This window comes from Falco rusticolus, chromosome 13, assembly GCF_015220075.1.
Source record: "Falco rusticolus isolate bFalRus1 chromosome 13, bFalRus1.pri, whole genome shotgun sequence".
Classification (NCBI taxonomy): domain Eukaryota; kingdom Metazoa; phylum Chordata; class Aves; order Falconiformes; family Falconidae; genus Falco; species Falco rusticolus.
This window is the reverse complement of record NC_051199.1, coordinates 532322-546592: the sequence shown is the minus strand read 5'-3', so window position 1 is coordinate 546592 and position 14271 is coordinate 532322. Positions and strand designations below refer to the sequence as shown.

Sequence of the window (14271 nt, the reverse complement as noted above, 5' to 3'; positions counted from 1 at the left end):
TAAATGTCACCGTCACTATCACTTACTGGGGAGCTAAGATAACAAAGGAGGACGGGTCGGTGGTTCTGAGCCAAGTCACAACCCCGGGACTTGCAGGGTTTATCTGTTTTCTCTGTCACTGTCATTTTCTTCCTTGCCTTGCTCTGTCTCTTCGTCCCCACCCTGCTCCTGCTCTGGGGCCTTTCTAAACGAGCTGTCGCTTGCTTAGGGTGCTTTCTGTGTTGTTCCACAGGAGCATTAGCTAAGATTTCTTACTTGAAATAACAAAGGCAAAACATACACCCAGCACCGATCTTGGTTTTCGTTGCACAGAAATGTTAGAGCTCCATCCGAATTACTCATATTTGGAAATTTTAACAAATAAGCTGCAGCTTGCTGCCAATCCCCTGATGTGGTAGTAGCGGTGGAAAGTATTAGCATGAGCAAAAGTGCTGCTTGGCCACGCGGGCGTTGTCCCTATAGAACCACATCCAGGGAGGGTAAAGCCAGGGTTGCTTTAGCACTGAAGCTTCCCAACAACCAGAAACGGGTCTCTCCAATAGACACTGCACATGCAAATACATCCACACACATAAATACATAAAAAAATAAAAACAGGAAGATGCTGCTTCTGGTCCAAACGCTGCCCAGTGATTAAAAAAACCCCATCGTAAATATACCAAGATCAGGTCGATTGAGAGTCTTACTGTGGTTATTGTTTTCCCCTCTGATTTAAAGCTTTAGTCAGTTCAATCAATAAATGCACCAATACTAAGAGAACGGTAATGCTCTGCCTGGAAACAAGATTTCAAGATCTTGATGGAGGCAAGCAGAGTTCTGGGAACGCGGTACTTGGATGTTTGTGTTCACTGATACCAGCGGTTTCTTGGACATTTTTTAATGTAACAAATTTTTGTTTGTTTGTTTGTTTTCCCCCCTAAATGCAACTATGACCCCCCGAGGAACAGCAGTATGCTAAGACTTCTACCCATGGCTCTGCATTGATCACGGTTGTAGCGGTGCCTGAAAGTGTCAGTGGTTTTAAGAGGTGTGTGGTGTTACGGGGGAGAGAATAAAGCTCACCAGGAGGAGAAGGAGGTTTCCCTGCTTTGTACTTGGAGGGGGGCCTTCAGCTGGGCTTCAGCGGGACCCCCAGGGGGCCCTGCTGCCTTCCAGAGTCGTGAAGACCCCGCACGCTACCGTAATTGCCGCTTTTAGTAAACTTCTTTTGTAAGAACCTCAATGTGTTTGCTGCAGAGGAACAGAAAAAGTATTTTAACTTTGTCAGAGCACAGCTACTTCAGCCGGGCGATTGCTGGTACGCTACACTCGCTCCGCTGGGAACATCCCCAGAGGGGAAGCTCCGTGTCGGTTTGCAGCACCTTCCTCATTCATCATGATGTCTAGGAGGGAATGTTTTCTTTACAAAGATTTTGCTGAGCAGCCGGAGAAGCTGATGTGCCCAGCTGACACTGAGACCTGGCCACCGGGCATCCGAGAGAGGGATCAAACCTGGATTTTGTGTTCTGAAGCAGACGATGAACATCACGTGCCTGCTTTGGAGGATGAATGCAATGTTTCGTATTCGCAGAACTGATATTGTTACTTTAAACAGCAGTAAAACTGCAACACCGAACGGTAAATGACCCTTGCCTATGTGGTGAAGATGCAGGCGTTGGGTTAGCAGCAATCAGGAGAGCAGAAGATGCTTCTACTTGCAATGCAGCTGTAAGAGGATGTGGAACGCTGTAACCACGTTATGCTGCTGGGCTGCAAAATGCTGAAAGAGGTGAAGAACGGTGACGGATGCACTCAGCTGCATGCTTGTGCAGACACATTTAAATACACTTTAACCGTGAGGTTTTCTAACTTCTGTTTTTAGGCAACCCTAGGTCTGGCTAGAGTGCTATAACTTCCAAGTAGCAGCTTAGGAAGATACCCAAACTTATACAGCTGTCTGGGTGATCCTCTCTAAAAAATAACTTGTTCTGCACTGCTTTGCTCCCACAAGCCTTAATTCATCTGCAAACCTGTGAGATGCGCGGTAGCTTTGCTGTTGAAGCCTCTGCACGCTCGGAGCCACGCGTGGTGGCAGCAAGAGCCTTTCGGAGGTGACAAAGCGATGAGTGAACACGACCTGAGCCCAGGCTGGAGCCTGTGCCGCCTGCTCATGGAAGAAGGCGCTTATGGCGCCGGTGGATACCCGTGGCGTTGGCGTTGCAGAAGATCAGTAGTTCAGCAATAACTGGGCAGAACAAATCGGTTTAGAAGTGACAGTTTCCTTGGGTTACTAAGAAACGTGAACAGGATTAGCAACACAGAAGCAACGTGTAGTCTGATTGTTCCTTCGGTTGTGTTCCTGACTAATGAAGTGCCATTAGCATTGATCTGAATAATTTTGCTCTCTTTGAGCGTGAAAAGCGGAGATGGGAGCCGTGCTTGTGTGATGCTTGGCCTGACATCAGGAGACGATGGTGGCTGGGCGACGACCGGGCTCCTTGCACGGCACATACACGCGTGTTAGCATGCGGAGATGTTCTGTTTTCTGCTCTGACAAATGAGAGGTCAGTTAGCGGGACCCCCGAAGCTCATGAGCGCAGAGCCGCCTGAAATGGCCGATGGCCGCCTCCAGCGGTCAGCGGAGCCGGCGGCACTCCGGGAGGCGGCGGGGCGGGGCGGGCGGCGCTAGGACCCGGCGCGGGGGCGGGCGGCGCTAGGACCCGGCGCGGCGCTGCCGGCGGCCCCGCCCCCGGCGTGCGGCGGAGGGGGCGTGGCCTGGCGGGGGCGGCGGCGGCGGCGGCGGTGGCGGCGGGAGGGGGTGCGGGCGCTGGGCCCTGTTGTGTGGGAGCCGCTGGGGCCGCGCCGCTGCCCGTCCGCGGCGGACCGGCCCCGCTGCCCCCCGCCATGGAGGACCCGTCGCGGCTGCTGACGGCGGCGCACGGCGCCGGGGTGACCCTACCCGGCGGCATCCCGCCGCCCCCGCCGCCCGCCGCCGGGGATCCGGCCGCCGCGCCCCCACCGGGGCCGCCGCCCGCGCACCACGATACGGGCGACGTCCTGCAGCAGATCATGGCCATCACCGACCAGAGCCTGGACGAGGCCCAGGCCAGGTAGCGGCTGGCCCGGCCGCCGGGCGGGGAACGGGGCGGGGGGGGGCAGCCCGGTACCGGCCGCCTTCCCGCGCAGCCCGGTGCCGTGACTCAGCTCGGCGCGGCGGGGCTGGGCGCGACGCTCTGCCCCGCTCGGTACCGGGGCTGCGGCGGGGCCCGCGGTGCGATGGGGCCGCGGCTCCGGTGAGGCCCCGGGGAGGGAGGGGGGGTTGGGGGTCGGTGGGAAATCGCCCACCGGAGGCGAAAAGTTGGCGTTGGGTTCCCGGTGCTTCCGTGGCATCACCTCCCGTCAGCCGGGGAGCGCTTCCACACCGGCCTCCAGCACCGGGAGGCCGCCCTCGTTGCTTGTAATTAATTTCCCCACTCTCCATCCTTCTCGCCACGTTAAGAAATAGCCCGGGGTGGCGTCAAGACGGGAATCGCAGCCGTCATCCCCGGTGGAAACGGGATTATCCTGCCTGACGCCACTGGGAACAGGAAAGCCGAAACGGTGGCAGCCGTTGAGGGCCGAAGTTTGCTTGGGAAGGGCAAGAGAGAGGCAGCAGAGGTCCGTGGAGCCCCTCACGGCGAGGGGCTCGCGACGTTTTCCACCGCCACCGGGAAGTTTTTTCGGTAATCCTATCGAAAGGAAAAAGAGCAATGTTCCTACTTTTCCTCTTGCCTTGGCTTCGGTGGGATGTAAATAATTGCATGGCAAAACCAGCCTGGAAATCAACAGAATTCAGCATCTTCTGGTGTGTTCTCTGTGCCCTGGAGCTGCGTCCGGCCCTGATTGGCGCGGTGCAATTACACGTAATTACACGCTTTGCTTCCTCGGCGTGCGCGAGGTGGGCAGCCCCCACCATGAGGCCAGTTGGGAGAAGGTGGAGACTCATCGAGCGGGTTTATAAAAAGCAACAAAATGGTTTTCTGGTCTTTTTTTTTCCCCGGGATGAACGTGGCGCCGTGCCCCTGGCGTTGCCCTTGGTCCTTGCCCATGCCCTGATTTTCCTATCGCAACGATGGCTGCCGATAAAATCGTGGGGGTTTATTAATCTCTGCCTAAAGTTTGGCTGCGTTTAGTTACGCCTGGTGCTACCGTGCGCCGTCAGCAACCGGCATGCCGAGGCAGTGGCACTACCATGGGCAGGTACCAGATTCCAGAGGGCTGCGTGGGTTATATGAGGAGAAACCGTGTGTTCGAAGGCACTCATAATTTGGGTTTAAAGTCGACTCTTTAGGGTAACTTTCAACTGCAGCTTGTAGGGCAATGAAATCCGTGAGCGTTGCTTGCTGGGGGTCGCGTGCGGGGCCGTTGCTTCTTCCCCAAACAAGTTTTTCTTTTCTACTTGCCAGTCTTCTCAGAAAGACCTGTCTGCAGCTCATGTATAGATCCTATAGGCGTGAATTTGCCTGTACGTTGCTTAAGAGCCGTAGTTTTCTCTCCTGACGACGTATTTAAGATCATTTTGACCAGAATAAATTTGTTAGGAACTTGAATTCTAGATAAGAGTTGAGGAATGGGCTTTGAAAAATGGCCTGACCATTGCTTAAACTAAATGACCTCAACGTTGTCTTAGAAATGCCGTCAAACTCCAGCTGGAGCACTGCAGGTTTTGAAGGCCCCCACGTTTTAAAGCAACTTTAGTGGATTTTCACGTGTATGTGCATAAAAGAAGCTGCTTTTGTCTTCTGGACAAGAAGTTTGTTGGGTTGGCTTGGTCCTTCTTAAGAGGACGCGCTGCTGAGAAAGTAAAACTCAAGCCTGGTTAAACCCGCTGCAGAAGTGATCTTGGTAACACGGTGTTAACCGTTTCATTTGTTGGGGTTTACTTCTATTATTTATATTAAAAATGCACGTGGCTGTATTTTGTGTGCATTATTTTCACGCCTAGTGAACGCCAGAGCGTTCTTGCAGTGTGCTCAGCGAGATTTTTTTTTTTTTTTAATACAAGTTGCAAACTGGGGTGAAAGTTGCGATGGAAGGAAATTCATCTGCCAAGGGTGAGTTTAACGCTGCTGTTAAAGACGTTGCAGCCGTCTTCACAAGAGTTAGTGGCCATATTAATTATGCAATTATCTCTGGGTCTAGTATCTCTCCTGCCTTGTACGTAAACACCACTTTTTAGACTCCGGGTGGAGCGTACAGTCTGAAGGCTTGGAATTCATTTTCTCTCTCCCCCTGTTTTTTCCCTCATCAGGCAAGGACAATAGGCTCCACTAGGCTGTCTTCTCAGCTGCCTTTGTTCTCAGGCTGTTTGTCTTGGGGTTGATACTATCAAACATCTCCGTAGCCGAATGGGTTTTATACTTCTTTAGGCCGTGTCATGAAGGAAAGCGGCCGATTGGCTTCAGCTTCTGCAATTTTTGTTAAAAGCTTATGTTCTGGTATTTGCTGGCAGTTTGGTGGTAGCTGGAAGTGTTACGGGTTGTGAGGAAGCTGGGCACCTGTATTTGCACTGTTTGTGATGGCTGGAGTACAGACTGGTGCACGAGAAGGAAGGCCAGTTTGTATTTATGTAAAAGACATACTGAAACCTAGCCGTAAAGGTGACGTAAATATTATTTCTGAATGACAGAAGGGGTCACGAGAAGCAAACGAGGCTTTCTTGGAGGCGTGTGGTGCGGTTAGATGCTTCTTTCCGCTGACGTCTAGTGGAAGTTGGGCACCTGACTGCTGGCCAGCCTTAGAAATCGGTGTGGTGGTAAAACACCGCCCGCCCTCCGTGGGAAACCTCAGCTCCTGCTTTTATACGGCGCTCACCGCGCTTCAAATGTGTTTTCAACTCAGCAAAAGATGTCATTCTCTTGTTTTGATTAGGCATTAGGATGGATTCCGTGTTAACAGTGTAATTAACATGGTCCCTTCCTGGAGAGCAGTGGGAAAACAAAGCCGCAAACACTGGAAGAGCTTCAAAAAAGCAGAATTAGCACGTGCGGTAAAACTTGTACGAAAATGCCGTTAAATACAGTCTGCTTTTCTTTGGATTGGGCGGCCGCTTGCGTGAGCTAGGCGAGTCGGCGAGCGGTACTAGTTTCTTCCTACTGATCAGGATGTATGTGCCCTAAAAACCCCGGGTTTTTTCTACCTTTTGATGGATTCCGTGATTAGATTTTATATTAGTATACTCAAGAAGCAACTTTTTATCCCCATGTATAAAACACGCTTTTGGTAGAACCGAAGGTGCCTGCAGTTCCTGGAAGTGACACAGAATTCTGGATTCTAAGGCCTGCGTGTTTTTACGACAGTTTGCTCCTAGCGATGACTGAGTGTGGTGCTTAAATGAAATCTATCACCAGAACTTGCCCATTTCTCACTTAATCCGATGTGTTAACCTGCTGTCACTGCAGCGCGTTCCAGTCCTCTGTAAAGCCTTGGCGTCTTTCGCTGCCTTTCCTGCTGGCGTTTGCTCATTCTTTCTTCTTCCGTTTCAGAAAGCATGCCTTGAACTGCCACAGAATGAAGCCTGCTCTCTTCAGCGTGCTGTGTGAGATCAAGGAAAAAACAGGTGCGTTGATGTCTTTCCTGGCCTCAGCCTTCCAAAAAACCCACATTCCGTCACCTGCTTCGCTCTCATTTAATGCATTTAATTTAATTAAAAATACAAAAAAATTGTATTTTCCCTGATAGACTCTACAACTTAAGGCTGTTTTTTGGCTTACTAGTCTTCTGTAAGCTGGGAATTGCTTTGATGTGCTTTTTGTCATGCTGTCTGCGTGCAGATTTGGACAAAACGCTGCTTATTTGAGTAGGTGTTCTAGTTGTGTGTATGTAAAGAATCTATAGGCTGGGGTGGTTTTTTTTCTAGATTACCTAGAGAATCCTGAATAACGCTGCTATGTTGTTACACTCCTTCTCCCCCCCCCCCCCCCCCCCCCCCCCCCTTTAAGGAATTAGTACCGAAATCGTGGTAGGAAGAGTTTGAAGTTGAGAAATAACTGTATTATGGAGAAAAGGAGACAGTAAGGCAGAACACTTGGGGATATTGGAAAACTGAAGTGGCAGGAAATGGAGCTGGTGATCGTGCAGCTTGCTTTGAGGAGCAGAAGCAAACGGATTTCGATTTTGAATCACCCCGTGTGTGTTCATATCTGAACGCTGAACGTTGTTTGAATATATAAGTTCTATAAACCATAGTGAATTTTGATGCTTTTTTAGAGAATAACTACTTCCGTAATACTTAACCGAAATGGTGGTCTTTTTCTTTTTTTTTTTTAAATTTTTTGTTGTGTTAATATTTAACATCCTAAACCTACATTTTTGTTATTTTTTTCTAAAAGCGTATCGAAACTTGCAGCGCTGTTCATTGCATCGCCAAATGAGGGGCCATGCAGTTCGGTCCTCCGCGGTGCCCTCCTCACCCAGGCGGACGTTACACGTTCATTTCTTGGGAATTTGGTTCATATCTTGCGTCCTCATGATAGCAGCTTGCTCCTGAGAGAAAATATTGGGGTAGGAAGCGTGTGTGTGCGCTGCCAGGGCGAGCTTTTATGTCTGTCTGTCCTCCGAGGATTGCTGTCCTTACAGAGGGTCTTTCCTCTGGTTTTCCCTTCTAGGTTGAAAGGAACCTTCTGTGTTTTATTGATTGAAACTGTGACTTCTCCCAGCTAAATACACTTGCAGGAGCAGACCCTGGTGCCGTGGTTATGCTGGATTTGTTTTGGTCTCATAGGTTTTTGAATGTCTGATGGTCTGTCTATTCCTTATTTAAATTATGGGGAGCAGATGTTATGGCTTCAAGCAAACAAAAGCCTGGACATACTGTAGCACAAGGTTTTGGGCTTTCTTTGTGACCCAGGCACACAAGCTTCTTTTCTAGCTCAGAAATCAGTTTCAAACGTGTTCCTCCCCCCACCCCCCCCCCCACCCCCCCCATCTTTCTTTCGTTCTTTGTTGGAGCGCTCCTATCGTTCACAATAGCTCAGGATAAGCCGTATGCCTCTGCAATGGGCAGACAGCTGAAAGGTGCTGAAAAATTCTCCCCAGCAGCAGTGTTTATTAATGAAAAAGAAATTACAGATGTACTCTTTGTAATTCTGTTGAAATTACTCTTTGTAATTTAAATAGATTTAGCCACGTTTAATATTTTGCTCAAGCCCCGTGTGTGTTGTCATCATCTCCCCCCCCCAGTGATTCTATTTTTTATTTTAAACCACCTTTTGGGAAAAACAGGTATTTTATTTTGAAGTCTTAAATACCTGCTTGGAGCATACGCAGGTATTTGAAGAGGCATATAATCCAATAAAGCCTCCTTAGTTTTTTGTGGGAACTCAGAAGCATTTAGAGCGTTTTTAATCCATGCAGCAGACAGGGGTTTTTGCTCGTCAGGTTACACTTCAGGTATGATTCAAGCTGTATGAATTCAAACATGGCATAATTCTATCTTAAAATCAGAATTAACCATCTCTCCTATTAGAGATGCACGCTTTTGGTGCTGAATGTTAAATTTTAGAGTTTTTCTTCTCGGCTGATTATACCATACTCAGAAGACAGTAGTCTGCAATGGCTTCAGGCCCCTTGGGGCAGGGAGAGGATATTTCTCCCCACTTTTACAGAACCCGCTGCACAGTAGGACTCTGATTCTGTATTTCTGGCCCATGGCAGGGAACGTATTTGTTGCAGCATCGTAACATGGAGTACCATTTTTTTATTGTTTCTTGTCGTTGCTAGCTGCAACCCTCCGTCCTTCCTGCATTGTGCTGGCGCTCGGCTGGGTTAATTCAACGGGCACCTTTTCATCTGGTTATAAAACTTGGCAAGCGGCGTGGCTGAAGAACACGCTTTGTCTTTGTTGCTGAGTTTGTTGACATTCTTACGTAGCCCAGTCTTGTTCCTCAGCGCTCGGAGCCCTGCTGGCTTTTGTCTTCTGTTTCCATTTGCTTTCCTCTCTCCCTGAACGTGCAGGAGAGTGTTAGATTTGGAGAAGGCGCTCTCTGTGACGATGCTGCGAGAGCAGCTGAACCAACAGCGACGTCGTTCTCTGTAGCGGGGTGCTTGGGGGGCTGGTGTCCCCCAGGGAGGACCACTAACTGAAAAATGGGGGTGTCCAGTGCAGGTGAAAAATTGGCTGGGTGCCACACGATGTATGTGTGTGGTATTTTAGTAGCGGTAAGTAGTTCAGAAGGGCTTCACGATCGATTTAGGTGACCCGCTATTAAAAAAAATACGCTCCTGCCTTCTCACCGAACAGTCTGATTTGTGGGCTGCCAGACTGAGGAAACCCTTCTGCCTGAATAAAACCATCGTGAGTCAGTATTTAGCGTGAGTCGTAGAGTAAATATTTGCAAGGGTCACACAGGGGACAGGATCATCTTGGAACAACAGAGACATGGACCAGGAGGGGTGCTGGTCCAGCACCCAAGTGCCTACTTCTTGCACTCTCCATAGGTGTTTTATGCTCCATACAGTACAGGCTGTTCATTTCTAGCACTGATCATGCAGGTTTTGGTCCTAACTGTGTGTGTTCGCTACCAAACAGACGCATTTATCACGCGCTTCTGCATTACTTGCTCCATGAAGGAAAATCGGGAAGGGGAAGCAAATCTTAAGCAAAGCGTGTATTGCTTATTTTGGTACCAGTGATCTTGTACAGTTCATTACAGAACTGCAAATCTTTAATTAATGAGATGTAAATATATTGTAATGATTGCATTTGCATACTGAGTGAGGCTTCAGCACCTTAGGTTGTGATGTATTTTAATTAAAGATTAATTAGAAATGATGGGAATTTCATTTTGCTTAGTATAATTATTTTACATATTTGATGAATATCTGGTAGGTGGTGTGCCAGAGAATGCACAATATTGTATTAGTGCAGCTGACGGGAGCGAGTCGTTGGGCTTCTTGAGCCGGGGTAGGATTTTTCTTAAACATCCATAAAAATGATGGATTGGGAAGGATTTCAGGGAAGGATTTAAGTGTGAAGGATTTTACCGTTACGCAAGGACTTTCTAAATCACGCTTAAACCACTGACTATGCCGTAACTCCGGTCTCTTAGTGTCTTGACTCAAAGCCTTGAGTATTAATGGAGTTGTTATATGTTCCTAAACTATGGTGGGAACTTGAAAAATTCAGTGGCCGAAAGGCTACTGAGAGGGGTAAGCTTGCTGAGGAAGCATTCTCCTCAGAGTACAGTGAGCCAGCAGTTAATAACCGGTGTGTGAGGACGGGCATATGTAACAAGTCAGTGTTGACCGACATGCTTTTTTTTTTTTTTTATTGTGGTAACTTTTTTTCCCCCTTTGGATTCCTTTTTCTTTAGTGAAATCTAGTTCTTGCAGAAGCCATGTAGACTGCGGACTCCTGCTGGCGTAATTTTCAGGACTGTATGCAGAAACGGGCGATGCCTGACCCACGGAGCATGCCGAAAGCTCACAGGGTAGATGCAGCCACCCTGACAAAACTCTTTGAGTGGTACGGTGTGTGCTCCTGGAATTGTTTTTACCAGGCTGCCAAGAGAGACTTGCAGAAGCTGGTGTGAGCATGGCGTTCCTGCAACGGCCGTGGCTTTGCTTTCCTGTTGCGCTGTCTTTTGAGATTTAATAGCTCTGGAAGATTGGTAGATGAACAACTGTACTTGGAAATCGGAACTGTCTGCTGCTGGCAGCAGAGTCAGGAATTGACTGAATAGGTGGTTTTGAGTGAATCTGATGTAATTTATGACCTGTACAAATATTATCATTAGGTGAAGATGCTAGGAGTAAAAATAAAGCTCAAGCCAAAGGTATCCGTTCCAGGAGACGATGGCTTTAATTTAAAAACCAACATCTGCGGCAATGATTTCTGTAGAACTTGTTTTAATTGTCACACATATTAAGATGCAGTTAATGCCAAAAGTTCCAAGTCAACTCGATGGAGCTGGTTGGACAGACCCAAGCTTCTTGCACTCATCGGTTCTTAGGTCTGCTCACCTCTGTCAGAGTTTATTAAATAAAATTTGCAACTACTAGGTTGGAAATAGAGTTTACGACGTGTTGGTGGTGGTTAACTCCTTTCTAGTTTCTCGTGACTTGCTAGAGTCGGCCAACCAGAGTCTTCCCTTGAGACTGGGAAGGTGCTTTATATGTGCTTTTCAGCAGTCAACTTGAGATGAGCTTATGTGTAATTGATGATAACTAATGTCTAATTACCATAATTAGACAAGTGACATAAAATTAAGCTGCAGCTGGGAGCTTGACTTCAACATGAGGTACTCTGATATGCATCATAATGTGCATAAAAAGACGTTTGGCAGAAGCACATTCACATAAGAAGGTGACACCAAAATATCTGTTCCACTGAATTTGTGCTTAGCTTAATGTGAGTTTTATCAAAAAGACCGAGGAGCAAGTGGCCACTGGCCAACTCTCTGCTGGGTCTTCTGGAAAAAAGGAGAGCTGGCGATTTTTAAATACAAAAAACCCAACAACAAACAAAAAAAACACCCCTTTTTTCTGTGTTTGTTTCATTTCTTGTCATGTTCACTCAGTAAAAGGTGTATGCAGTAGGTCTGCTATTAATTTTTTTTTTAAAGGTACTCATTTTAATTCCATAATGAGTTAGAAAAGCCACTAACTTTTAAAACAGTCAACACTTTCCTCGTTGTTGTCCTACCTTGAGCTCAGCCATTACCCATGTACAGCTATTTTTGCCTTACCTTTTTCTGCTTGCAAAAAGCCTGGGGATGTTCTGGGGATGTGCGTTGCTGTGACAGAGCGAATTCGGGTCTGCAGCCACCCCAAAACTCTCCTTTCATCAGAATTGCGTACTAATTTCTGTAGTACCTGCAAAATACCAAGTTCAGCAATGTGATTTTAAGTTTAGGCTGATTGTGTGTTCAAAATTAGCATTAACCTGCCTGTTAAGAGTTTGGAAAAGGGCATTTGAATTTGGTGGCTTGACGACTATCAAACTAAAATTGTCTAGCAGTTAAAAGTCAAAACGCTGTTGGCGTTTTTTTGTATTGACTTGGTATCTTGTGAGTTCTTACGCCTTTTAAAAAAAGAAGTTCCTAATACATTGTCAAAAAATTTTGGCAATTAAGTTTTAAAAATATATTTGCTTGGAATCAAACTTAAATAGTCTGAGTGTACAGACTGCTGCAGTCTGGGTTTGTTGAGTATAAGCTTAAAGAAACCGGCTTCTAGCGTATTTTTTTCATCTTGTTTCAGATATCGGTAGTTTTTAAATAGTTTTTAATAGATTTTTAAAATTCAGTGCTGTTAAGACCTCAGTTTGTAGCCTGCTGCTGTACAGCGTGGCTGCATCTTCGGCATATAAAGGGGACGAGGTCAGGCTCGTGCCTTGCGTACGGATTTATGTTTCGGTGTTCCTTGATCTGAGCAATGTCCTGTTTGTTTTGATGCATCGCCTTGTGGCTTTGTTAAACGCACCCTTTCCCCCGCCTCGTTTTATTTTTCCCCCCTTTGAGCTCAAGACCGGCTAAAACCTCTGAAGGGCGTTTAAATGCTTTGCCAGAATTGAAGTGGGTGTTCTTTCCTGATTCAGAAATAATCTGTTGATTCCTTCTTTATATTTATCTAGTGTTAAGTATTCGCGGTATTCAGGAAGAAGATCCCCCAGATGCTCAACTAATGAGACTAGATAACATGTTGCTGGCAGAGGGTGTCTCCGGGCCCGAGAAAAGAGGAAGAGGAGGACCGATGGCTGTAGCAGCAACATCAGGTGGCTGTCCAAATGACAATAGCATTGAACACTCTGACTACAGGGCCAAGCTGTCACAGATCCGACAGATATACCACTCTGAGCTAGAGAAATATGAACAGGTGATCTTTCTGCATGGAAGAGTTTTTATCATCTCAATTAAAAATAACCGTTTTTTCCTTTGGTGTTGGTTGTAAGCACAGAACAGGAGGTATAATGAATTCAGGTGAATGCAAGGATATCAAATTGAGTTGAAAAGTTATCTCAGTGTTACGGAAGTAAGGTGAAGATAGAGGGACTGGACATCAAACTAAAGATATTAAATGTCTCGTTTATCTTTGTTGCTGTTTTTTAAGAGTAAATCGAGTAAAGCTGAAACATGGAAACTCTAAAGTTTTTTTTGCATATATTTTCTTGTTGGGGAAACAAATTCTAGGGTATTTTATTGTTTGTCGATACAACTGTGTGTGTTTTCAGGCCTGCAGTGAGTTCACCACCCACGTTATGAACCTGCTTAGGGAACAGAGTAGGACAAGGCCGATTTCGCCGAAAGAAATAGAGCGCATGGTGAACATAATCCACGGCAAGTTCAGCACCATCCAGATGCAGCTGAAGCAGAGCACGTGCGAGGCAGTGATGATCCTGCGCTCACGCTTTCTTGATGCAAGGTACGAGAAAACGCAGCCTAGCGATAACGGGTGTTCAAGCCAGGACTTCTTTTGTTGCTCAATGCCAATGACTGTGCAAGAAATCTCAAGTCTGTTGTTCCCAGGGTTGTTCTTGTTTAAATATTAAGAATTTGCCACCCATTTTGCTTGCTAGGGTATATGCTTTGCCATTGACAGTGTCCAGTCCCACTTCTTACATTCTTCAAGCCAAGCGTATTTTAGAGGGGGAGGGGAAAAGCCAAGTCTAGCCGTTCTACTCTAAAACACCATTTTAAATAGGAATAACTAATATTTTTCTAGGCGTAAACGACGTAACTTCAGCAAACAGGCAACGGAAGTACTGAACGAGTATTTTTACTCGCATCTGAGTAACCCTTACCCCAGTGAAGAGGCCAAAGAAGAGCTAGCAAAGAAAGGTGGCATCACAGTTTCACAGGTATGAAATATGTTTTATGGGGAATTAAGTAATTTATTTTTCCTTCCTCGAGCGGTGGGGTTTTTTAGCAACAGGCTTCAGTTACTGGTACTTAAACAGGATTTAGGTTGTTCCGAAGGGTTTAGTAGAAGGTGTTTTCTGCTTGAAGCCTAGTTTAAAACATCTCCTTTGCTGACAACTCCCAAAGATAGTGGAAAATATAATAGTTTGATCAAATGCTAACAGCCATATCTATGTTTCCAGGTTTCCAACTGGTTTGGTAACAAAAGAATTCGATATAAAAAAAACATGGGGAAGTTCCAAGAAGAAGCCAATATTTATGCCGCAAAAACGGCAGTGGATGCAACTAATGTCGTGGCTCAAGGCAACCAGGCAAATTCTCCGTCTACACCAAATTCAGGTGAGTGAGAGTGCCAGTGAAGAGTCTGTCCGCTGGAAGGTCTCTCATTATTTCT

General features: G+C 46.8%; 1 protein-coding gene and 1 long non-coding RNA gene across 3 annotated transcripts in view; one reads left to right on the top strand and one right to left on the bottom strand.

Moving 5' to 3' along the window:
* Positions 1–2772: 2772 nt before the first annotated feature.
* The window catches only part of PBX4 (PBX homeobox 4), a 13989-nt gene continuing 2490 nt past the window's right edge, over positions 2773–14271 (top strand). For both annotated transcript variants that reach the window (XM_037407469.1, XM_037407468.1), the window contains exons 1-6: positions 2773–3089; positions 6504–6577; positions 12593–12834; positions 13190–13380; positions 13681–13816; positions 14060–14216. In XM_037407469.1, the coding sequence (XP_037263366.1) occupies positions 2884–3089; positions 6504–6577; positions 12593–12834; positions 13190–13380; positions 13681–13816; positions 14060–14216 (1006 nt within the window). In that variant the 5' untranslated portion in view covers positions 2773–2883. The remainder of the gene's footprint in view (positions 3090–6503; positions 6578–12592; positions 12835–13189; positions 13381–13680; positions 13817–14059; positions 14217–14271) is intronic.
* The window catches only part of LOC119156995, a 12431-nt gene continuing 8447 nt past the window's right edge, over positions 10288–14271 (bottom strand). The window contains exon 2 of the long non-coding RNA XR_005107341.1: positions 10288–11832. This is a non-coding gene — a long non-coding RNA (uncharacterized LOC119156995). The remainder of the gene's footprint in view (positions 11833–14271) is intronic.